We start from the raw sequence: 25775 nt of genomic DNA on the forward strand, positions 1-25775 counted from the left end.
TTGAAAAAAGCTTCCCATAAATGTTTGTGAATATATAGGTAGTCCTTCTACCTGCCTGGGAAGGATATTACCAAGCTGCCGCACTTACATGGGCGAGAGAATGGATAAATTTAAAGAATAGGCGGTTATTAACGTTGGAAGGACATGATATGCAAATAGGATGGCACGCATTTTTGTGGGATGGCAGAGATAAAGCTCACCAGTACTTCCAAAGGGATCATGTCAGTCGAGCTATTTTTGAAGTCTGGACAAAAGCACAGAACTATATGGAAATTCTGGCATGGCTTTCTATGTTAGAAGTATTGGTACATCCAAATTTTATGAAAATGGGGAAAGTAGTGACATATAAGGATATCCTAAACAAAGGACGGGAACTAAAATCTAGAAAAGAATTACAAGATAAAGGGGTAGAATTTGAATGGTGGGCATACTTACACATTAAATCACGCTATATGAAAGACAGAAAAGAATGGGGCATTAAGAAAGAATTAATTGCGTTAAGACAAAATTTTATTAGGAATGGATGAAAAGGCGATAAAGAAAACTTATCAATATTTATTGGAATATAAAATGGTAGAGGAACAAGTGAAGGAAACCATGGTAGCCTGGGCCCAAAATTTTGGTTATAATATTGACAAATGGCAAGACTTACGGGAGAGAAACAGAAAACTAACCTTAGCCACTGCATATAAAGACAATTTATATAAAGTGTTCTACAGGTGGCACCTCCCGCCTACAAGATTAGCAAAAATGAACAGGAAGTTATCATCGCAATGTTGGAAATGTAACTCAGCGACAGGATCCTTTTATCACATGTGGTGGTTATGTACAAAAGCTAAGGATTTTTGGCATCAGATAAGGACATGGTTGGAAGAGATACTAGATCAAAATATAGATCTGAGACCAAAACTATTCCTATCAGGAATCACAAAAGAGAAATATGACCAAGGACAGATATACTTAATGTTGCATGTTATAACTGCAGCAAGATTGGTTTATGCGCAGTATTGGAAAATTGAAGAAATCCCCTCGGAAGAAGAAATAATAAGGAAAAATTTGGTCTGCGTAGAAATGGACAGGCTGACACTCGAACTTAAAAACAAGGGTGAGATAGAATACTTTGAAATTTGGGACAAATTGTATCAATGGTTGGAAAAGGAGTCGGAGTAGAAAAGAATTAGGGTTTGTAGAATGGAAAATGGATAATACTTAGATAAAGATACAAATGAGGACAAGGAATATGGTTATAAGACCAAAATAGTAATGTATGACAAGTAGTAATCATATTTGTTGTTATGTTAAAAATATGTACGGAAATGACAAAACTGGGATGGTCACACTATGTCCAATGTTTTTAATGTTTATTTAATAAAAAACTTTTTATAAAAAAAAGAAAAAGAAAATATAGGTAGTCCTTGTATTAAAAAATGTCCAGCTTATAGACAAACTGTAGTTACAAATGAGCTGTTGTGGTGGATGGTACTTTCCCTCCATATCCTAGCCAACAAACTATCAAAGCCACACAATGCCCACGTCAACTTCCGGACCTCCGAACCTTCCGTCGCGAGCTTAAAACACACTTATTCATCTGCGCAGGACTGGATTAGATTTTAAATTTGTTGGTTTTTAATGGGTTTTTATTATTTATATTATATTGTTTTTAATAATCTGGTTTATTAGAATAAGTTTTTTAATTGTTATTTTAGTCTGTATTTATATGTTTTTACTTGCCTGTGAACCGCCCTGAGTCCCTAGGGAGATAGGGCGGTATATAAATATGAAAAATAAATAAATAAATAAATAAATAAATAAATAAATAAATAAATAAATAAATAAATAAGCACCATAAAGTTGTGGGTGCATTTTTAACATACTGTGTAGGCTGTTTTCAGTGGTTCATGAAAACCTTGAGGAAAGAGAACACCATCTGTGATTTTACCTTGCAAATGCCCTTTCTGAACAAAGAGATGGATTAACAGTACTGTTAACCTTCAAACCTGATATCTTTTTTCAATTTGGCCATTGCCCGTGTAATAGGCCCTTCCACCTGTCTCCCACTTGTAATTAGCTGTGTTGTTTTTGCTGTCCTCATGCTGGTTGATGGAGGCTTAACTCCTACTGTTTCCTCCCTCCTAGCCTGCTTATCTGTAAGGGATGATGTTAGCCTGTCAACCTTGGCAATTTGCTGTCTTATCTGTGACCTTGTGGTCTGCCTGGTTTGTTTCTCATTAATCCTAACTGTTCTGGTTTGAAATAGCCCTGCCGGGTTGCTTTATGTTTGTCAGGGCTAACTATGCCTTCACAGGCTGAGTCTGTATGCTCAGGGGGAAGGTGCTTTTGGTCTCTGCTCCCTGATGGGAAGCCGTCTCTGCTCATCCTGCAGTGTCTTTCCTGATGTCTCAACGCCTGGTAGGCCATGGCAGTTCGATATGCCTATTGATGGAATTGTCATTGGAGAACCAGGCTTCTTTTAGTAGGCATCCTCCTTTAGTTCTATCATGGGCAATAACTTCAGCTTCTTGAAAATCGAAGTTCTCCAATGACAATTCCATCAATAGGCATATCGAATTGCCACCGGTCTTCCAGGTGTTGAGATACCAGGAAAGACCCTGCAGGATGAGCAGAGATGGCTTCCCATCAGGGAACAGAGACCACTGGCACCCTCCCCAAGCATACAGACTCAGCCTGTGAAGGCATAGTTAGCCCTGACCAAACACAAAGCAACCCGGCAGGGCTATCTCAAACCAGAACAGATAGGATTAATGAGAAACAAACCTGGCGGACCCACAAGGTCACAGATAAGACAGCAAATTGCCAAGGTTGACAGGTTAACATCATCCCTTACATATAAGCAGGCTAGGAGGGAGGAAACAGTAGGAGTTAAGCCTCCATCAACCAGCATGAGGACAGCAAAAACAACAGCTAATTACAAGTGGAAAACGGCTGGGCCTATTACACGCAATGGCCAAATTGATTAATGGCATATAAAGGCAGAGATCTCTGTAATGGTAGTTTAATACTCTGATAATGTCAGCAGATGGCTGATGAAAGCTTAGTAGAATAACATTTTAATTATTTTTAGTTCCGGAGCTGGAAAAATGTCTGTTTCTTGTTTTACATATGTACATACACACACACACACACACACACACACACACACACACACACACACATATTCACACACATGCACACAGGCATACATATACAGTATGTGTGGATGTTTAAGTATCTGCAGTATGTCTATATACACATGCACACACAGCAGAATGCTGCTAAATTAGTATTATGCACTACATATTGGGTTAAGATTAATGAGTATTGAAGACTTTCCATACATTTAAACTCAATACAAGTTTCTAATTCAAGTAATCTATACTATTTTGCTTAAACCATTTGTTGTTTTTTGCTGAACAACTACAATTTTTCTTCACCTACAAAGGGTCTTTAGGAAGGAAATAAGATGAGCGTTCTAATGCCACGGTACAAGTGTATAAAATTAAGATGCTTTTTGAGATGATATACTACAACAATACTCCCACCAAACTACCACCCCAAACTTGACCAAGAGAAAAAGAACAATGGGCTTTATGGAAAAAGCCGCTTTCTATTCAAAGGGGTAGACTTTGCTAACTAGGCATGCACAAATTTCCAGTTTTTCAGTGAGACAGTATTACAATCTTTTTTTAATTGTTTTAGGCCACTGATTCATCATCAAATGTTCTAAAAATGATTTTAGACTATTTGAGACATCTAAGTCTCTTTTAAAACTCTAATCTGCTCTTCCAATTGTATCTCAGTGAAATATTGGATATCCTCTAAGAAATAAATTGAAAATTAAAACACACACAGACAGGGAAAACAAATGAAATGGAAAAAAGGATAATCTTGCTAACTCATAATAGAAGACGAAATATACAGAAACATACAAATACCTTATCTCATATGTAATGTATACAATGATCAATGACTTCATAAGTTTAGCTGCGAAAAAAAGATCAGACAGCTGGAAAGCTGCTATTTTCCATTTTGCAAGGAAATATGGACTGTCCACTCTGGTATATCTTCAATTTCAACACAGCCTAACAAATTTCCTGCTGACTTGACATTAGCTTATGTTACAGGTGCAAAGGACATTTTTTTCTGACAAGTGTAATGAATTAATCTATAAACCATAAGGACAGCTTCTCTCATTCCATAAGTTTCAGAAATTAATTGCAAAAGCATTCACATCAACTTTTGGCTGTTCTATCTTGTATTAATATAAACCAAACATGTATGAAGTGTTGGGAAATCTGTTGCAAAACTAATTCACCAAAATGGATTAAGGAACATAATGGAGTATTTCCTTTCTTAAATTATTTCTAGCTATTGTATTGAAAAAGCTTACAAAAGAAAACAATGTTCACTTTAATTAAATGCAATACATTTCCTCCCCCCACCCCCCGGCACACTGGAATTCTCCTTGAGGTAAAATAGCATTTTTGTTATACTGAAGCCATGCTGCATTACTGGCTTGAGCATGGTACAAAGTTATTTCATATGTATGTGCCGCTTAATGTGAATATTAGTCACTGATATTAGTGCTTTCATATAAATTTCATTGGTGGGGATTTTTTAAAACAGTTTTTGAAAAAAGTTTCTAGGTTTTAAGTTTTTTGAGGAACAATGGAAATAAAATATTGAAAATAAAAATTATGTTGCTTAAGTGTATATATGCATATATAAGCAAGAATTTTCAAGAAAATCTTTGTATGTATAGAATACTTTGAAACCAAGAGTACATTGGAGACTCTGTAACTTTGTTTTTGCATAAAATTTTGATACCAAAAATGTAAATGTAAGACCCAATTCAGGCTGTGGGAGGGGGGGAGGTTCACTGTATTTAAAAGAGTTCTGTTTTAAAGAATTTCAGGCTCTATCTATAGTTAAAAGAAAACAGGCAAGACTATAACTCTCCTGCATAAGATTGTATTTAGGATTTTTTTAAATAAATATAATAATCCAAATACAATAAACTTAAAAGCATAGAAATATTCTACATAAGTACAAGTAAAGAAACATTTACTTTTTGTTCGTTTTTTTCACCACTACTTGCAATTTAGATATGTAAAACTCTTTATAATCAACACACAAAGGATCTCTGTAATGCACGCACAGTTCTACTGTAACTTCCAAGAAAATGTTTTTAGGTTTATATTTTTCAAAGACACAAATTTTAAGTCCTAACACAAACAAAATATACTGGGAGAAATGTCTGGCAGGTTCTACCATTTTCATTCAAAAAACACAACTTTTCTCCTTTTTCTGCAGAAGTAAATATCTGTTTTATTCTAAGCATGTGTTAATCTGGCTGCCAGAAGGATAAACCGAAGCTGGAAGATGTCAGGTCTGAATCTATATAGACCTGTAAAGATAGTTAAGGTTTTAAAAGAAAAAAGTGTATCTGGACTTTTTCATTTAAAGTAGATAAACTTTCAAGTTAGCATGTTTCCTTGCCAAGTTTTTTCTTGATATCATACCTCACTGGTTTCTTGTCTCGAAACAAATCTTCCAGGCTGTTTCTGCAATGTTCAGCAACCACCACCAGCCTCTCTGATGGAAAATATAGGCATGAACAAAAACAGTTTTAGTATAATAATATTATGCACATAAGATACCAAACACTTTTACTTTAACACCTTGACAAAATTAAAACCATATTATGACACACTGCATCATATAATACAAAGAAGATGACTACTTAGTTTAATGAGATATAACAGAACTAGGAATCCATCGTTCTGGGGTCATCAATAGGATCTTTCCAGCTTCCAAAATACCACCTATGACAGGGGTCTCCAACCTTGGTCCCTTTAAGACTTGTGGACTTCAACTCCCAGAGTCCCTCAGCCGCTTTGCTCTGGCTCTGGGAGTTGAAGTCCATAAGTCTTAAATGGATCAAGGTTGGAGACCCCTGACTTATGATACCATGAGGCACAGTCCATATTAATTTTTGGGGTTTTTTTGGTTTGTTTTAACTGCAAACAAAATTAAAACAAGAATCTGGAATTCCACAAAGTAAAAATCTCCAGATTTACCTTTGCTTCCAATGCCCTTGGCTTCTAGATAGGCCACATAGGGATTATTAGGGGGGGAAAAACTGGGAGTTGTAGTTCAGCTATGGCATTGAAACGTGTCTGTCTGCCTGGCAAAGATAAGCTGGTTGCTAAGGGATGTATTCTGAATGACTACAGAAATGGCATGGAGCAACCTTATTAGGTTGCCTTGACATATAAACTCAAGGCAATTTTATGAGATATAAACTCAAGGTTTTTTTATGACTAGCTGACTTTATTGTGACAGCTACTTTGTGAATAGGCAAATCTCCCTCCCCACAATTATTTTGTTTTTTTGAATGTCAACATGTTCAAATACAGCCAGTCCTGGACTTACCACAGTTCATTTAGTGACTGTTTGAAATTACAACGGCACTGAAAAAAGTGACTTCTGACCATTTTTCGTATTTACGATCATTGCAATATCCCCATGGTCATAGCATCAAAATTCAACTGACTCCTACTTATAGTGTCCCACAGTCATGTGATCACCTTTTGCGACCTTCTGACAAGCAAAGTCAATGGGGAAGCCAGATTCACTTAACAACTCTGGCAAGAAAAGTGATAAAATGAGGCAAAACTCACTTAACAACTGTCTCACTTAGCAACAGAAATTTTGGGCTCAGTTGTGGTTGTAAGTGGAAGACTATCTGTATAAACACTTTGTTGAGAACTCTTACCTGGCGATTACTGAAGTTAACATATAGCTAGCAGTTATTGTTAATAACCAGTAAATCCAGAAGTAGTGTCACCAGTCAGATTTCATGTACTTTTTTATCCATTTATTAATTTTGAAATATATATAGCTACTTTTTATCGCAAAGGAGGATTTAAAGCCAATGCTTCATTAGCAGGGAAAAATCTATTAACAAACCTCATACCAGTTTAGCAGAAAATGTTCCAATTACTACATTTCCTCTGTTTGAAGGAAATAAAGTATGTCAGTTCCAAAGTTTGAGATATTTTTTTCCCCTATTCTATATGTGCGCATCTTCCATCAAGCCCTGAAATATTCCTTTGTGATGTTCTTCTTAAAATTGCTGAATCCCAAGGATAAATACACAGCTTTTTCTCTCCTTTGTCAGAGATTTATTAGATCCTATGAACAAAAGGATTCCTAATCCTAATGACCGCAGGATGATTGTCATATGAGTTTATGAAAAAACAATTAGGGAATTTTTTAAAAAACCAATAGTATCATTTAACAAAATAAGAGAGTTGAAAGGGACCTCGCAGATCTTCTAATCCAACCCCTGCTCAAGCAGGAAACCTTATGTCATTTTAGACAAATGGCTGTCCAATCTCTTCTTAAAAACTTTCAGTGTTAGATTTCTTACTCAATTCTTTGGGAGTTAAAGGGATAGCAATTTAGTACTGAAATGAACAATAGTTCTTTAATTTCATATTTTTGTTACAAATTAAAAATTGCTTGGTTATTATCTACCATTGAAATGTTTAGTTGACTAGGAAGACAGTTGTGATTTGAACGTCCCTGGATTGATTGTAGAATACTCACTTAATTGCCACTACCAGCTTTGTTTCATCTAAATACAGTCTTGGTGAAACAGCTTATAACAAGACTGGTGAACATAATGGTTACGCCTTCTGCTATTACTTTTCAATCTAAAATAAAAAACAATTTTTTTTGCTGGAACCTCCTAATGAACTGTCTTTTTAAATCTGCAGCAATACTGTTACACTTCATATAAGCCTGTATATAATGATTCCTGCTTTAACAAACAAAATACTTAGGTATATAGGATACTTTACTTACCGTACTTTTCGGAGTTTAAGACACACTTCCCCCTCCAAAAAGTGGGTGAAAACTGTGGTGTGTCTTATACACCGAATGTTGCCGAAACCTCTCCCACCCACTGGCCCCCACTCTTCAGCTGTTTTCAGCCTCCGTTTTAGACCTGTTCCAGGCTGCGAGGATTGCCACAGCATATCACCATCGATTGCCCCCTCTGCATTTTGCATTTTTGGCCTCTGTGCCTCACATTTTCAGCTGGTTCCAGGTGGTGGGGAGCTGTGGCAGCGGCAAAGCCCACCACCTGGAACGGACCAAAAATATGATACGCGGAGGCTGAAAACACGACGTATAGAGGCGGTGATCTGCGGCGATGTGCTGTGGTGATCCTGACAGCCTGGAAAGGGTTTAAAATGGAGCATGTGGAGGCCAAAAACATGATGCACAGAGGCCAAAAATATGAAGTGCAGAGGCGGCAATGGGCTCTGGAGATGCCCGCAGCCTGGAAGAGCTGATTGGTGGTATTCCGGGAGGCCAATCCAACTGCCAATCAGCTGTTCGTGCTAAATCAGGCAGTGATAACGTGCTGAAGCTGACCAGACTTTTTGCTGCAAGGACGCTAGCCAGATGAATACCAATGGATGCTGGTAGGCAGAGGCAGAATTTTTTTTCTTGTTTTTCTCCCCAAAAAAGGTAGGTGTATCTTATAGTCCAGAGCACCTTATACTCCAAAAAATATGGTATATTAATTATACAACTAAAGCTAACTATAACACAACTGACAACTGGTAAACTTGTCAACTTGTTCTTTTACCACAACTGGTAAAAGAACAAAAAACTGACTTTAAAAAAAACTAAGCCTATCACATTTTCCCATATAGCACTTTATGCTAGGATATCAAGAAAACAATATACTGTAATCTATAATCAATTTTAAACAGCATTTAGAAAACAGAAAGAACTCAATCTTTGAGTCAACTTTATATATAAAAATACACTATTCATAATAGACAACTCACACATAATATATAACTTCTAAACAACTGGAAAGTACACAATATAAATAGAATAAATGCAGCTGGGGGAAAACCTGAAGAGCTATAATACATGCAGCTGGCAATATTCTGGTGGTGATTATAAGAACAGAGTTTCTCAAATTCTCCTGCCCTTCAGATTTGTGAATTTCAACTTCTAGAATTCTCAGCAATAATGATGTTTGTTGTGAGTACTAAGAGTTAATCCACATAATTAATGGCTATTCAGACAGGGACACTGGTGAAATAAATAAATAAAATTGCAGAATTATCTCACTGCCAGATTGTATATAGTGTTTGTTTGAACTGGTAAATAAGAACCACAGCTTACATATCAGTTAAAGAGCATTGTAATTCTTAAACAGCAATTTCATACTTTTATAGTAAATCCAAAACCTCATTATTTTCCCATTAAGAACTTATGTCAAACTACTTAACTATATATATAAAAGATACAGTAAAAATCTTTGAGGTTTCAAGAGTTCATCACGTGTTTGACTTTGGATTCAAAGCTAAGAAAGCTGTCAGTTTTGGAAGACAATTTTCTTTTTTGCTTCTTAACTGCCACATATTTTAGCTGGGGAAGCTGGGAGGGGGTTGTTGTTGGAGCTCTGTATTCAAGGATTTTTGCCTGCCTCCAATGGAGACTGAGCGGTAGAAAGTTAGCCATAACAACATTCCATATTAAAGGACTTTTGCCTGTGTCTGATAGAGACTGTCTGAAGATTGTATCCAGTTGAGTGTGAAGAGTTGATTGGAAAATGTGATGAACTTGTGGGTGTGGGGCAGGGCTGTGAACTGTCAGCTGGATGTGGAAAACCTGGAAGCTTTCAGATTCAGGTTTTCCCAAGTGTGCCAACATGACATCTCTAATAAATTGGAACTTTGAGGAACCTCAAGCCTCAGAGCTTTATTTCGTTGGGGGTGTTCCTTGGAACCCTGACAGGTTAGGTCTAGTTAGAATTTAGATGAAAGATCAGCTCAAAACAGAAGTCTTCAAGAGAGCATCTGAACTCCATATTGGTTGTTTGGTTTTGCTTTTATTCTAGGAATTTTAATTGGTTTGGGAACTGCTTGTGAATGTTTACTGGACATTATATATTTATCTTGTGTGCAAAATTGCCAAGAGGGGTTCAAGAAGGCAACAGTACATGGGAAAAATAAGTAGCTACTCACTTTTACTATTACAATGGCATAATTGTTTTATCACTAAAGTATAACACTTAAAATAAGGAACGGTTTCCTATGCTTCTTTCACCTCTTCCCTTTTTCCAATTCATAAAAATACTTGAAGAATTCATCAACAAGTAACTGTTAAGCACTTCTTGAAACATAAAAAGTACCCAGTGTATAGCATAATAGTGACGCGAGTCAAAACTCTTGGCTGATATGTCTATTGATTATGGGTTTCAGGCCCCATATCAACAATGTTCTCCATTGTAACTACACCTTTTCTTTCCTTGTTCGTATCTCAGAATGAAGTAAAGATCAATCTAGAGCAAACCTATCATTTTTTCTTCTCTCTGCATCATTAACTAATATTGACTTTTAAGTTACACTTTAAAAAGTCGCTATGCACGAATTAACTCAAGATGTAAAAAAAGAAAATAAATGGGATATCATTCAGAGAATTAATAAAAGTGTGAATTGTTTTAAAACTAAATTGCTAGAACTGTATACAACAAAATTAGTACTGTAGAAGGCCTAACACAGACTTAATCCTTAACACGGAAAACTGTACTCTTTGGTACGTCATAAAAAGGATATATTCCTCAAGATTTGCTAGCAAAATGGAAAGAAAATCTTCTCTTTACACGAATAATAGGCAAGATTCCCAGGTGGGATTTCAGCCAATGGCAAAGGATTAAAATACTGCAATTCCAGGTGTCAAAATCAAGTATAATTTTTACATAAATATTAATTGCATCAATGGCATACATAACACTAATCAATAGTTAACGCTGCTTGCTTGATCTCATTCTGTATGCTTAAATCACACCAGAAAAAAGGGAAGTTAATAACTAACTTAACTCCATGCATTTAAATGCACTAAAATACACTAAATACTTCAGAATGTAGGCTATTGCTTCTGGTCTACCACAAAATATCCCTAATTTGCATGTTATGTGGTTTGTTTCATGTTATGTGCACTCAACGACTGTGGTTGTAAACCATGATTTATGGCATAGCATGATTTGTGTATCCATGAAAGAGCTTTCCATGAAAATAACGGCCAATTTGCTATATACACAGGGAGGCATATTAAAATAAACCAAGGTTAGTACAAAGTAAAAACTCAGTCAGTCTAACATATATATCACAACCTTCTCTATAGTCAAAAGACAAGGCATAAGGATTATTAGCTTACACCAACATTCCCTGACCTGGTGTCTTCCAGATATGCTGAATGACAGCTATCAATAATCCAGACTACATGGGATTAATGGCAATTATAGTCAAGTTGTGGAGAGCCAGCAAAAGCATTGTTATGTTATGACTTCATCATGAAAATGGTGTAATTGTGTATGACACCTGGTAGAAATACATCAGTCATCTAATTCAATTTGCGCTACATATGCTGAAGAAAGCAATGTATCTTAAAACACAATTTTTAAACTATAAGAAATTAATATGCTTCACTTCATTTTCATGTGATGTGAAAAAGTTGCAATTTAAGCTGCATCATTCAATGATTTGCAATATTCTGAAGCCTATAAGGAACATATCAGGAGGTGTGAATGACAGCTGGCCCATCAATCTCATTGTTATATGTCCCAGCAATAAATTCTATAATTTAAGAATTGGGGGAATTGGGGGAAGAATTGTTGAGAGCACCTTCTGTGAAGCACATTTCTTTTCAACTTCTAACATCAAAAGAGAGATTTAAGGAATTAAAGTGAAAACAAAACCCACTGATGAAATACAGGACCTAGAAAACAAACACAGTGAATGAAGTTCATACATTTAAAACCAAACAGAGCCCAGAAAAAAAGAAGACGCTTGAAAGAGACAAAGGGGATGGAAGAGAAAAATATATAGACAGAGTGTGAAAAAGAAAAGGAAATAACTCATTATCAGTGTAATCAGAACTACAGGATAACAAATCCCGAAAGGAAACAGCAGTTACATACATCTGTGTCTGCTATGTGTGACAATAGCAACAAACCTGAAATACGCTGCAACAAAGTCAGTCTGGAGGAAAGCAAACAACTGCCTTCAGGAAAAATAAATGTAGAAGTCTTTGAACTCTCTAAAGCTCTGAAGAACATGTTTACAAAATAATTACTGTAACAGTCTTCCAATCACACCCAAAAAGTTATAGGATTGAAAAGAACAATATACTTACCATGTTTTCCACGAGAAATATCCACGTACTGGCAAAGCCGGGGATGTGTAAGTGTCTTAAGAATCTGAAAGCGGCCTAGGATCTTTATGGAATTTGGAGTCAAAGGTAGACCATTGCTCCCACAAACATCATTTGGAAGAGATGAAGCAAAAAAGGTGGAAGCTCCTAATTCTGAATCCTTTAAGGAAAACATGTCAGAAGTCTAGAACGTGTGTGCCCCTGAAAGAGAAATGACGAGGAATTGATAGAAATAGGTTGCATTCCTAGTTTTTACAACAGGACTGAAGCAAAATAAAAGCTGCTAAATACGGATTAGAACCGAATAAAGATATTTATAAATCATGATTTATAAATTGAGATTTCTTTTATACCATTTAGGCCACTCCAAATAGAAAAGCCTAAATCTGAGATTATTCAGGTACCCTTTAGAAAGAAATTACAAGGATTAAAGAGAATTAGTGTATTTTCTTTTGTCATTGCTGGTTCAAAAAGAAATAAAAGATAAAAGTATTTCATTTATAATGTAAACCCAAAATATACAATACATTTCCAGATGGAATAACTGTAAAAACAAGCAGGAAAGTATTTAAAACAACCTTAGATAAATTTAATATTAAAAAGACAAAGACAATATATTAGCATTAATTGAGATCTATCAGAAGAGTATATATTAATTTTTGCTTATACATTTTACCTATAAAGCAAAAGGAAGCTGCTTTGATAGTATTGTACTGATTGTTTTTTAATTGGGAGATTAAAGTTGCATTGTTGGTGGCACTGATGCTTTAAACATGTATATAAAAACAGCTCTCTCAGTACTGGGGTAGTAGCAGTTTTTATCCCAGTAGTGGGATAGAAACACCCACTTCACATAGCGACTGGCTACTGGTCCCCTGAGTTTCAAGCAACTGAATTTTCCATATCCCAAGATATGCTGACAATTACACTGAAATATTTCTATGACTATGCAAATCATAGTCTATTACTGTAATATTGTCTACTTATTATGTTACAGGTTTGTTCAGGTTCTGGGTAAAAACAATTCCGTATTAATATCATATTAAAAATTACTTCTATGAATGTCTGCTTTAGGTCTTGAAACTAAAAACTTCATTCCATGGAGAGGTTGATCAATAAACCGTATCTGAACCCCACATATCTTCCAGTGGTGCATGTCCACAAAGGGCCTTATAAACTGAATCCCTTTGAGCCTGTTTAGAGGATATAACAGGGAAGCACTGCCATCGCCTTCTGTTGGCTAAAGAGCAATATGTTCTTTTCTATGTGGGATACTCCTTCACCAAGGACACAGTGGAGATACTTGTGGATATACAAGGACGATATAGATTACTCCCACTTCTTCCGCTCACCATACATGTCAGCTAAATTAACCCTAAAGTCTTCCCACTATCTTTAGCTAATATTGTAATATACATAAATTTCATTATATCCAACAAAGGCTCCATTCAACAGGATCCCTTTTATTTTTCAGCAAACCCGACGTACAATTTAAAGTATTGGAGAATATATGATGGCGACAATGAAGTCACTGGCATGTTTCATTGTAACATTCTATAATATTTGTAATGAAAAGCAAATGAAGTCAGCATACCTTGGACTAAAATCTCTCCCATAGATAGGAATTAGTACCTTTGTGGGCAAAATAAGTAGGCTTCATAAAAGCAAGCCTTGAGAGAAAGAAAACATTGAAAATGAAAGCATTGAAAAACAGGATAAGAAAAGAAATGAAAATGAAGCAGGATAGTTGGAATTCCTAAAGCAATTGGAAAAAAATAGTTAAGTAATGAAAAGAGCAATGGAGAATAAATAAAAATGGCACTGGAACCGAAGTTGTGAAGGCCTGCTGGAGAAAAGCAGGAAATATTTGATTCCTGTTGGATATTGAACAATGAAGTAACTCCTAATACAGTATTTTCTTAACAAAAACAAAAAAAACAAAAACAAAAATGGAAAAACTTGTCTCAGTTTGCTTGCAAAATTTTGCTTTCACTCTCTGGGACTAATTAATAAAAACAAAGGATAAAAAGAAGTGAAAACAGCAGTGAAAGTACTTTAAAGTCAGAAATAGACAGAGATCAGGCATTTAATGCAGCATGTCATGTTTTCTGAATTTTAGTTCATTCCTCATCAAACAAATCAACCCAAGCCACTGTAGCTCCATTTTAAAATAAAAAACGTGCATGTTTTAAAACAGAATTTAACAATGTATAGTTAATAAGTTATACTACAACTTTTCAGTTAACCAAGTCATTCATTCATTCATTCATTCATTCATTCATTCATATCTATCTATCTATCTATCTATCTATCTATCTATCTATCTATCTATCTATCTATCTATCTTATTGTATAAAATAGCTATATTTGTAAGGGTAATTTAAAAATTGCATGTAATACTGATTTTGTATCCTTTACAACATTTTTAAAACTTCCAATCTGATTTTAGAGATGCTTAATTTAGAAGTGCATTCAAGGTGGATCACTCCTCAGGCAGATTTTCTACAGCTTTTTACTTACTTGTGCATCTAATACTGCACAAGTAAGTTCTTTTTCTCTTATCCTTTACTACTCTTTTATTTCCCAAATCAATTAGGACTTAATTACTATTAACAGAATAGTGAATGATACAATCAACATTCACAATTAAGTGTATTCTTCCTATCCACTGCTTTACTTTATGTTGGTCTGCACTTATCCATCACTTCAATCAACATACCATGTAAAGATAGAAGAGTGTACAGTAGTGACCAAAATTGTGGAAACCTTTTGGGAAAAGTGTATTTTCTAAAAGTAGCTAATAATACCACTTTTTGGGGGAGTAGTACCATAAAATTTAAAATTTAATCAAGAACGTAATGCAATAACTTTTATGAAGGATTTGCTATTAGAATAGCAGTTACAGTATAAAGAAGAAAAGTGAAATACGTAGAAAATACAAAAATTATCACCACAGAAAAACGAGATATACAAAAATTATCATGTTCATGTCAGTTAATACTTAGTTGGCTAACCTTTAGCATGACTTATGGCCTTACAACGTCTTCCCATGGAGTGAACCAAGTCTTTTAGTTCTGCAGCTGTTATAATGTGAAACCAACATTAAATGATTGCTTCTATTAACTGGGTTTTATTGCTGGGTTACTTCTGACTAACAAGTTTCTTTAGTCGGCTCCAGTGGTGGGATTCAGCCAGTTCGCACCACTTCGGAAGAATCGGTTGTTAACTTTCTGAATAGTTTGTTGAAGAAATCAACAGGGCAGAGAACCGGTTGTTAAATTACTTGAATCCCACCACTGGTCGGCTCCATAGATTTTCAATTGGGTTAAGGTCTGGGCTATTCCCAGGCCATTCCAGCAGCGGAATATGATTATCTTGAAATCCCCCCCTCCAAAAAAAGTGGTGTCATTATCCATCAAATCTCAAAAATACACTTTTCCCAAAAGGTTTCCACAATTTTGGCCACCACTGCAATCTTACCCTAGCAAACAATCGATGGGACAATAATCAAGCATATCAGACAGTACCGTGTTGCTCTTAAGCAGCTCATAACAATGAACTTCTATCTTTATCTATCAACAAGGACCATTTATATTTCTGCATTAAAAAAGGCTCGGCCAAAAATTCTGTTTTTACGGACTAACTGAAACCCGCAAATACAGTGGTTTCGTTTCCCTTTTCGAATCGAAGAGTTTACACGTGACTCGGTAAAAAACAAAACAAAAACCGGCCTGATTTTGAACTGCATGTTAAACTGCATTCACTTAATCGCAGTTTTCTGAATATCCCGGGACAGAAAGGCATCCTGAACCACGAAGCCACTCGATATACGACTTGGTTTCACACAACACCCAATGCTTGCATCCAATGTGTCTTGTGGGTCAAGTAACGGGGCGAACGAAGCCGTAGAGAGAGGGGGGGTCACCCCCACCGTGCAAGGAGATGCATGTAAAAACGGCTCACGCACCGTGCAAGGAGATGCAGGTGGTCCCCGGCTCATACATGCCCATAAAATGCAAAAAAAGCTTCCCCCCACCCACCACGAACGAATCCTCCCGTTCCAACCTACCGAACCTTCTTTATTGCTCCAGCTGATCCTTCCTCTTCAGACTCCGCCCTCAAAATAAGGCTCGTCCCACCTCACTCGGCAAAGCCAGGAAATGAGCGCCTTCGTGCGCATGCGCTGCGCATGGCATTCCTCGCGCTCCCGTCGTCGGCGCGTGCGCATAGCCGTCTACCCGAGCTTCTGCTGCAAAAGTAGGGTAAGTGAGATGCGGTGTGTGTGTGTGCGGGATGGATGGGGGGGAAAGTGGGGGGGTGGGTGTTTAGATGAGCGAGGGATGAACTCGGTGACCGGGTGACCTTTACCGTTAAGGAGACCGTGGATGACTAGGGAGGGGGGCGCGTGCCTGGATTTCTTGTGGTGTTTTTTTTTTTTCTTTTTCCTTGGGTGTCTCTCAGCGGGCCCGTCCATTGCTTTTGCTTACAAAATCAGGCTTGCAGAATCGGTTGAGGGAAGGGAATTTCCTCTTGATAATAGCTGGAAGAAACGAATGGGTGGCTGGGAAGAGCCCGTAATAGGGGTGGGTGGGTGACAGAAATATATATAGGCAGTAATTCAAGATCTCGCTTTTGTTTTTTTGTTATTGTGTTGCTATTTATTGGTATCTGTGTAACTGGGGATAGATAGGTATTCAGGGAATGTCTAAAAAAACACAACAGTCTGTGCTGGAAGAAGAGAGGAAGAGGAGGAGGAGAATGGGGGACGTCGAGGCTGTCAAGAATCCCGCGAATGCCTTGAGAGAATAATAAATATTAAGTTGCGAGCTTGGGAGGGAAGGGAGGAGTTTATGAGCAGCGATATATTCCTGAACTTGTTGCTTCATTTTCTTCCTTGCGATTTGCCTTCTCGTGTTGCAGTTTTATCTCAGGTTCCCCACCCCCCCTTTCTGGCTGGTCAAGGCAACCCACACAGATAATAAGATATACATATAAGAAGAAGGGATGAAAGGAAAAGGTTTTTTTAAAAATAATATTTTTTATTTTTTAACAAAAAAAAACCAACAAGACATAACAAACACTAACATAAAACATATACTCCTTCTTTTACATCAGCTTCGTTTCAGTATTCCTCTATTATTTACATTTTTTCCCTTCTCGTTTCCTTTAATTATACTTATCTTTTTTGTCCCATTATCCCTTATTTCCTGTATATATTCCATCATACCTATCATTATAACAATTCATTTTCTTTCATGCACTAGCCTTTTTTGTATGTGTATATATGACTCCCCTTTTTCATCATTTACCATTTCTAATTTCTATCCAATTATACAATTTATTCCATACTATATAACATTTCAGAAGAACAGGCAGGATTTCAAAGAGGCAGAGGAACTAGAGATCAAATTGCCAACATACACTGGATCATGGAGAAAGCTAGGGAGTTCCAGAAAAACATCTACTTCTGCTTCATTGACTATGCTAAAGCCTTTGATTGTGTGGATCACCACTAATTGTGGCAAGTTCTTAAAGAGATGGGAGTATCAGACCATTTTATTTGTCTTTTGAGAAACCTGTATGCGGGTCAAGAAGCAACAGTGAGAACTGGACACAGAACCAGTGATTGGTTCAAAATTGGGAAAGGAGTCCGGCAAGGCTGTATACTATCACTCTGTCTATTTAACTTATATGCAGAGCACATCATGAGAAAGGCGGGGCTGGATGAATCAAAAGTTGGAATTAAGATGGCCGGGAGAAATATCAACAACCTCAGATATCCAAATGATACCACTCTAATGGCAGAAAGTGAAGAGGAACTAAAAAGCCTCTTGATGCAGGTGAAGAAGGAGAGTGCAAAAGTTGGCTTGAAACTCAACATTAAGAAAACTAAGATCATGTCATCCAGCCCTCTCAATTCCTGGCAGATAGATGGGGAAGAAATGGAGGTAGTGACAGATTTTATTTTCCTGGGCTCCAAGATCACCGCAGATGGGGACTGCAGCCAAGAAATTAAAAGATGCTTCTGGGGAGGAAAGCTATAGCAAATCTAGACAGCGTACTAAAAAGCAGAGACATCACCCTGCCAACAAAAGTGCATATAGTCAAGGCTATGATGTTCCCAGTTGCAATGTATGGCTGTGAAAGTTGGACCATAAGAAAGGCTGAGCGCCAAAGAATTGAAGCCTTTGAACTCTGGTGCTGGAGAAGACTCCTGCGAGTCCCTTGGACTGCAAGGCGAACAAACCAGTCAGTCTTAGAAGAGATCAACCCTGACTGCTCTTTAGAAGGCCAGATCCTGAAGATGAAACTGAAATACTTCGGTCACCTAATGAGAAAGAAGGATTCACTGGAGAAGAGCCTAATGCTGGGAAAGATTGAGGGCAAAAGAAGGACGACAGAGAATGAGGTGGCTGGATGGAGTCACTGAAGCAGTTGGCGTGAGCTTAAATGGACTCCAAAGGATGATAGAGGATAGGAAGGCCTGAAGGAACGTCCATGGGTCGGACACGACTTCGCAATAACAACAATATAATATTCCATATCTTCCTTTTCTTTTATTTCCTTTGTTAATTTATCCATCTCAGCATAATCCAGGATTTTCACTTCCTCCTCCGATAGTATATTCTCATTTTTCCAGTTCTGTGCATAAGATATTCTTGCGGCTGTTATTATGTGTAAGATTAGATACCTTATTTCTTTACTATATTTCCTATTGAGTATTCTCAGCAAAAAGGTCCATCTGTAAAACATCTTCAACTGGTTTTCCTTAAATGCTGCAGACATAGTCAATTTTATATTTAAAGGAAAGTTTAATGCTAGGACTTTCTGTTTTTCTTTTAAGATTTCTTGCTTTCCATCCATGAAGCTTGGAAGAAAACATAAGAAGCTTCTTGGATGAGAAGCGAAACATCTTCAAAGAAAAACCAGGAAGTCCAGTTGCCTCTTGAGAAAGCACCTTTGGGACAACCATGACCTGGTTAACTGAGAATCTCCATAGGAATTTAATGTAGGAAGCACGGGATTCATTTAGATGGCCTTCAGTTCAGTACATTGGAAATTGGCGGGCTGGGGGGGACTTCTTTCCACTTTGGGAGCTGCTTCTAGTTATTGGCCTAGATATGAAATAATAACCCTATACAAGAAGTTTTTTTCTTCAGGCAGCTGTAATGAACATACTATATGCATGGATTCTGTCACAAAAGCTCACCTTAAAGAGTGTTACTCTTTTAAAATGTTAGAATATTTGGCTTTTTAATGCAGCAACTCTATTTCAACAAGTTTAGGGTCCTATTTGCAGATTTATTTTAATAAAATATCTCTTTGAGGTAGAATTTCTTTTGCTTTGGAAGTGTTTATTCATAACTTTTGGCATGTGGCAGTTGATGTTATTGTGGCATAGGATATTTGGTTTTCTGATAGCTGATTTGCCAGGTAGATGGCTGTAAACTTACTAAAATGAGTGAATGAATGTGCCTGTGTATGTATATTCTATATTTACTTTATCCTTACTCTATTAATCTATTTATACCTGAACTTGCCTAATTCTATCCTATGTATACTAAATTCAATATGTGTGTCTTTAAGCTCTCTTTGCATTCTTTTTCTTTTATCTGTGCAGATGTCACAATTCATTGGCTTAACACTCTTGATCTTTAATGCAACCTAATTCTTAAAGGAAAAAAAAGGGATTGGTTAATTGGTTGATAGTGCAAGTGCATTTTCAAGGCTTGTTTTAATGGTGTCCAGGGATATTTGCATGGTTAACTCTGCCTCTCCTAATATCAGGTGCTCACAAAAGACAAATTTGGTGGGGAAGAGGAAGTAGAGTTGAGGCTCGTATCTTCCACTGAACCTTGCAGTTTGAATCTCTTCTCTGGCAGTACCTGTTAAATGTGAGTGAAACTAACATTTGGTAGTCTAATACATTCTTTGGCATCAAATTGAAGGATGTTTATATTATTGTGAATGAAATAAGATACGAATGTGCAAAATAAGGATCTAAATCCAGTATATATCACCATATGAAAAGAGCTTTAATAAAAGAAAAATACTGGATGGAAGAGGGTGCTGAAAACAGTGCTTGATTATTTTTTCATATTAGTTCCTTCATCACCCCCCCAAATTGTTTATCCAGGTCAGGAAATTATTTTTTTTCTCAGTAAGACATCTTCAAGCTAAGCTTCCTATTGAAGGGAAGAAGTCAAAGGCATTTTTGGTAAATGGTTGAAGTTAGTTCTAATAATAGATGACAGAGTGAGCTATATTTATTAAATGTATTTATCTAATTTCTCTGCTTCTCATTTCTATACTTTTATAGAACGTAGAAATATTAACTAAAATCTAATTTAATTGTCTCTATAAAATTTTTGCTATAAGTCATTCTATGATTAGTAAAGCTTTTCTCCTTTTATTTCTAGCCCTTCCACTATGTTGCTATAGTGAAATAGTTTAGTAGAATACTTTGAACATACAACTTCCTTATATTCAGTAAATGAGATCCTTGACAAATCAATTACTTAGAGTTATGTGGTAGCTCGGTTTTCTTTTTTTCATTTAGTGTAAGTGCTTTGCTAATATTTAGAAGGGCATGAAAATAGGCTTTTTTTTTTTTAGAATTTTGTGACAAAATTGCAGAGAATGGATATTTTGGAAAAAATTGAATATTTAATTTGTGACACTCCTTCCACTATAAAATGTTTTGCAAAATGTATTATATATAATACATTGGATTGCTTATATAGGTACATTTTGCTATATTAAATTAAAGATGTTCATTATGCTATTGATCTTGAAGTTAGTTTTTTAATAGTAATATTAAAAATTATAAAAGGAAACAGAAAAATAATACTGTAAAGAAAAAGAAAAATATTTAAAGAAATGACTTCCCCATTATAACTAATATAAACAATTTTGGTAACTTATTGTCTTCTCATAAAAGACAACAATGATCTTTTCTTCCCATATCTAAGCTCTTACCTATAAACAAATCCTTAAAACATTGTCATTTCAGTCCTAGAAATAAAATATCCATTTTAACGTTGAATAAATGAACCACCTTAAGGAATCTTGATTTTTAGTCCCTTCATATAATGTTCCGGAACTTGATTTCTTTTTATTTTTTCTTTCTCTTTTCTCACAATATTCTTCAAAGGATTAACTTGTTTGTATCGCCAATTTGCTTCTGCTAACCCAGCAGTTCGAAAGCATGTAAAATTGCAAGTAGAAAAATAGGGACCATCTTTGGTGGGAAGGTAACATACCGTAGTTCTGTGCGCCTTTGGCATTTAGTCATGCCAGCCACATGATCACAGAGATGTCTTCGGACAGTGCTGGCTCTTCGGCTTTGAAATGGAGATGAGCACCACCTCCTAGAGTAGGGAACAACTAGCACATATATGTGAGGGGAACCTTTACATTATCTCCAATATAGAAAAATTATCCAGATCCCTCTCGGTTTATTTCTATATCCCTTTTAATTACTAAGACATGAGCGTCTTCCTTTTGCATGTCAAGTGTGGCATCTACAATTTGAATAGCTTGTCACTTTTAAATCCACATTCAGATCAGTCTCATTCTTGTATAGTAAAACTTGTTCCTTTCCATAACAACTTATCTATATAGGCAGATGGTGGTATTATCCACTCTGTCCATTGTTAAAAAATAAATATTTTTCCCCAGTCTGTAGTAGTACAATTTAAATATTCTTTAATTATAATCTTTAGTTCCTTCCATATAGTGTCCCACCTTTAAAGTCCCATCTTAACAAGTTTTTAAGAATTCCAAACAAAACTATTTTCCCACAAGGAATTCTTATAATTAATTCCAATATCTCATTTTAAATCTATCTGGATCCTTGTTCCATTGAACCAAATCAATGTTCTAATCACCACTTTGCTCCCCTCAAATAATTTTTTAAATCCTTAAATTTATGTTTAGAACCTCTTTTGCTAAGGGTTGAAGAAAACTTACCTGGTGTTTTCAGACTTATCGGTTTAATGGTTCCTAAAAGCTGAAAAGCAATTAACAAGCAATTTCTGAAAGTGCTTAGGAAGTAGAAAGAAGGAAGTTTGAGCAAGATATTGATTGGTTTAACCATTAAATCATGTCTGACTCTTGGCGGCTTTATAGGCAACTGTTCTCCATGCTACCCCATCAAGCACAGCTTCTTTCAATTGTTGAATGTTCAACTTCATATCAGATTTGCTGTTATCAAGCCAGCATGTATGTTGCTTGCCCTTTCTTTTTATTCCATTAAGTATTCCCAACATCATTAGTTTGAGCAAGATGACTATTCCTTGTCTCTCAGAATTGTAAACCTGATGGACACTGATACCTTGGGGTCTTCATGGGGAGCAACTGTCTGGAGCACTTGTGGGTGATGTGAAATCATCTCCTTGGGTGATGTGAAATCATCTCCTAGTCCAGAAAAGATTACAAAGGAATCTTTTCTTTTATGTACACTGAGAGCATATGCACCAAGACAAATTCCTTGTGTGTCCAATCACACTTGGCCAATAAAAAATTCTATTCTATTCTATTCTATTCATTCTACCATTGTTGTTGGTTCCACTTTAGTTCAGTTCACCATTTCTACCTCAGAAGCTGTATTATACAAATTATAATTTTTGTTATAAATAGATCTATAAAAATTCTTAATTTTAATGACTATAGTATAGCCTGTGTAAGGTAAGGCATTGCCTCCTCTTCAACTTCCCTGACCCACTCTCTCTCTTCCATCTCTTGTCTGTTGGCTGCCAAGTACAGGTAGTCCTTGACTTATTTTTTTTATTTTTATTTGCATTTATATCCCGCCCTTCTCTGAAGACTCAGGGCGGCTTACACTATGTCAAGCAATAGTCTTCATCCATTTGTATATTATATACAAAGTCAACTTATGACCACAGTTGAGCCCAAATTTTCTATTGTTCAGTGAGACATTTGTTAAGAGAGTTTTGCCCCATTTTACGACCTTTCTTGCCACAGTTGTGAAGTGAATCACAACTACTAATAAGTTAGTAACCTGGTTGTTAAGAGAATCTGGCTTCCCCATTGATTTTGCTTGTTACAAGGTTGCAAAAACATGACCCCAAGACACAGCAATGGCCATAAATATGAACCAGTTGCCAAGCATGATCATGAATTTTGATCACATGGTCATGGGGATGCCACAAAGGTGTAAGTGTGAGAAATGATCATGTCTCTTTTTCCAGTGCCCTTGTAACTTTCAACTGTCACTAAATGAACTGTTGTAAGTCAAGGACTACCCTGTATCTTGTCTTGCAGGATGGCAGACATCCCCAGAACTGCATGGCCCTGGGATCATTTGGCAAACTGTGGCTCAAGCTTCCTGGCATGCCATCGCTCTGAATCTGCAAGAAGCCCTGAGCTGTAGCTCAGTGCAAAGCTTCCACCCCAGGAAGCCCCACCAGTGTTCAAAATTATCGCTCAGCAATGTGGTGCAAAACTGCCAGCCCAAGAAGCTCGAGTCACCCCAGTTCAACCTCTCTTTCTGCCCTGCACTCCAGAACACCTGCCACCCTGCACTCTGGGACCCAGCTCAGTTGATTCTTGCTCCTGCTGCTGTCAAGGCATATATTCCCTGATCCTTCACAAGGCAACTGCTGGCTATACACCATAGTGTGTGATATGTGGAAGACTCATTAGAAGTGGGAGCAGGAATATAGTGAAGGTTGCAGAGTGCGGTGGGCCAAAAAATTATAGGTGGGAGATAGGCATATGAGGGTAGTTGAAGCACTCCTGGAGTAGTAAGTGCTGGTGGGTTGCCAAGCACCCAAATTTTGATCACATGACTAGAACCCTGCAATAACTTCAGGGTTAAGTTGTGTTCCCCGTCATTCAGTGCTGTCCTAACTTCAAACATTATATTACTTTAAAGAGAACAATACATTTCTAGGAAAAAGCAGTGGATGGGAATCAAAGCTCAGGATACACATTTTGCTACATGACATTCTGTCTGAATTAGCACTTCTAATATTAGCTTCTATGTTCTATGATATTTTCTTTGTATTCTTTCCATGGAGTTAAAAAATGACTTTTCTCTGCATAAAGATGTAGTTGTTCACCCCTTAATTTTTATTGTTTTTAACTGCTCTGCATCTAAATACAGAAAGCTGTGAGAGCATTTTTTTCACATTTAATATATAATTAAAACTATCAGGGTATATTCTCATCCTTGATTTTTCTATGTTTGTGGGAAAGCAATCTTATAAGAACAAAACTTTTCCTCCTGAATTTTATTGAGTTCATATTCTTTGGGTAAGCATGTTTTTGAGTGAGAGTATTTGAAGATAATTTAAATCTTTGCAAGTAAAACATTTTTTCCACTTAAAAAAATGAAATGCCTTTTCCTAAATTTTCACAGCTATGTTAAATCTATACAAGTTTAACATAATCTTTATCTTTTTGTTTTTTATTGTTTCTCTTCAAAAATTTATTATAAAAAGTCATACTATTTTTCATTGTTTTTTTTCTGCATTAATTCCTGGAAAAGGTGTAAGTTATAATGATATATCAATGAAGTAACAGTTGCTGGAATTGGGTATGTCTAATTTAATGAAAAGAAGGACGGGGTGACATGATAGCAGTGTCCCAATATTTCAGGGGCTGCCACAAAGAAGAGGGAGTCAAGCTATTCTCCAAAGCACCTGAAGGCAGGACCAGAAGCAATGGATGGGAACTAATTAAAGAGAGAAGCTACCTAGAACTAAGGAGAAATTTCCTAACAGTTAGAACAATTAATCAGTGGAACAACTTGCCTCCAGAAGTTGTGAATGCTGCAACACCGGAAGTTTTAAAGAAGAGATTGGATAACCATTTGTCTGAAATGGTATAGGGCATGGATGTCAAATTCACCGCATCATGTTGGTATCACATGACGTATTGCAATGTTTTTTGCCTTCGCGGAGCTGGGGTGGGATTGCCTGTGCATGACATCAGTTGATATCTTGTAACTGTTGAAATATAAAAAGCCAGAAGCAAAGACCAGGCAATGGATAAAAAATTAGAATTTGTGCCAGAGCCATAGAGAATGCCAGAGCTATTAAATGTTTAGTGAAATGTTTTTGTGGAATGCTAGATGTCTTCCTTTTGCATAGAGGTTCTGCAGTGGGATAGTAACTACCTTTAGTTTTGTAATGAGCTTCAGGTTTTTTAAATGTGAGTGGTTCTATTCAGAGAGGTAATAAGGAGAATTCTGTTTATAGAAAGCTGCTTCTAGTGGAGGGATCTTTGCCAGTATTTTATGCTTTCTGCAGCTTTCAGCTCCCCAAAGACCTTGGAGCCAACATATGCAGCTGTAGGTCACTTTATGAAAATTCTCTCTATTGAACCTTTGTCTAAGTCCATTCCTGATGTTGAAAAAGCCTAAAACCTTCATGGCCAAGATATTTTTTTTTCTGTACAGTTGCCAATTACTAAACAGTTTAAGTATATATATATATACTCCATATATATATATGGAGAAGGATTGCTGTTCATTTATTTCTTGTTTATGGATTATATGCAGTCAG

The 25775-nt window shown here is 36.5% G+C and overlaps 2 protein-coding genes across 8 annotated transcripts in view; one reads left to right on the forward strand and one right to left on the reverse strand.

The window, feature by feature from the left end:
• Window positions 1–16379, reverse strand: part of TBCK (TBC1 domain containing kinase) — a 90914-nt gene extending 74535 nt beyond the window's left edge. For 2 of the 3 annotated variants that reach the window (XM_058193875.1, XM_058193877.1), the window contains exons 1-3: window positions 16313–16379; window positions 12226–12444; window positions 5520–5592 (exon numbers count right to left, since the gene is read on the reverse strand). In XM_058193875.1, the coding sequence (XP_058049858.1) occupies window positions 5520–5592; window positions 12226–12418 (266 nt within the window). In that variant the 5' untranslated portion in view covers window positions 12419–12444; window positions 16313–16379. The remainder of the gene's footprint in view (window positions 1–5519; window positions 5593–12225; window positions 12445–16312) is intronic. The other variant, XM_058193876.1, reaches the window with a different exon arrangement.
• A 37-nt stretch (window positions 16380–16416) lies between these two features.
• The window catches only part of AIMP1 (aminoacyl tRNA synthetase complex interacting multifunctional protein 1), a 28377-nt gene continuing 19018 nt past the window's right edge, over window positions 16417–25775 (forward strand). Inside the window, exons 1-2 of one of the 5 annotated variants that reach the window (XM_058193152.1) lie at window positions 16472–16505; window positions 20032–20138. In XM_058193152.1, coding sequence (XP_058049135.1) covers window positions 20137–20138 — 2 coding nt within the window. In that variant the 5' untranslated portion in view covers window positions 16472–16505; window positions 20032–20136. Of the gene's footprint in view, window positions 16506–20031; window positions 20139–24867; window positions 25128–25775 lie in introns of those variants that run through there. The other 4 variants (XM_058193153.1, XM_058193154.1, XM_058193155.1 and 1 more) reach the window with 4 other exon arrangements.

The sequence above is a fragment of the Ahaetulla prasina genome, chromosome 8 (genome assembly GCF_028640845.1).
Source record: "Ahaetulla prasina isolate Xishuangbanna chromosome 8, ASM2864084v1, whole genome shotgun sequence".
Lineage (NCBI taxonomy): Eukaryota > Metazoa > Chordata > Lepidosauria > Squamata > Colubridae > Ahaetulla > Ahaetulla prasina.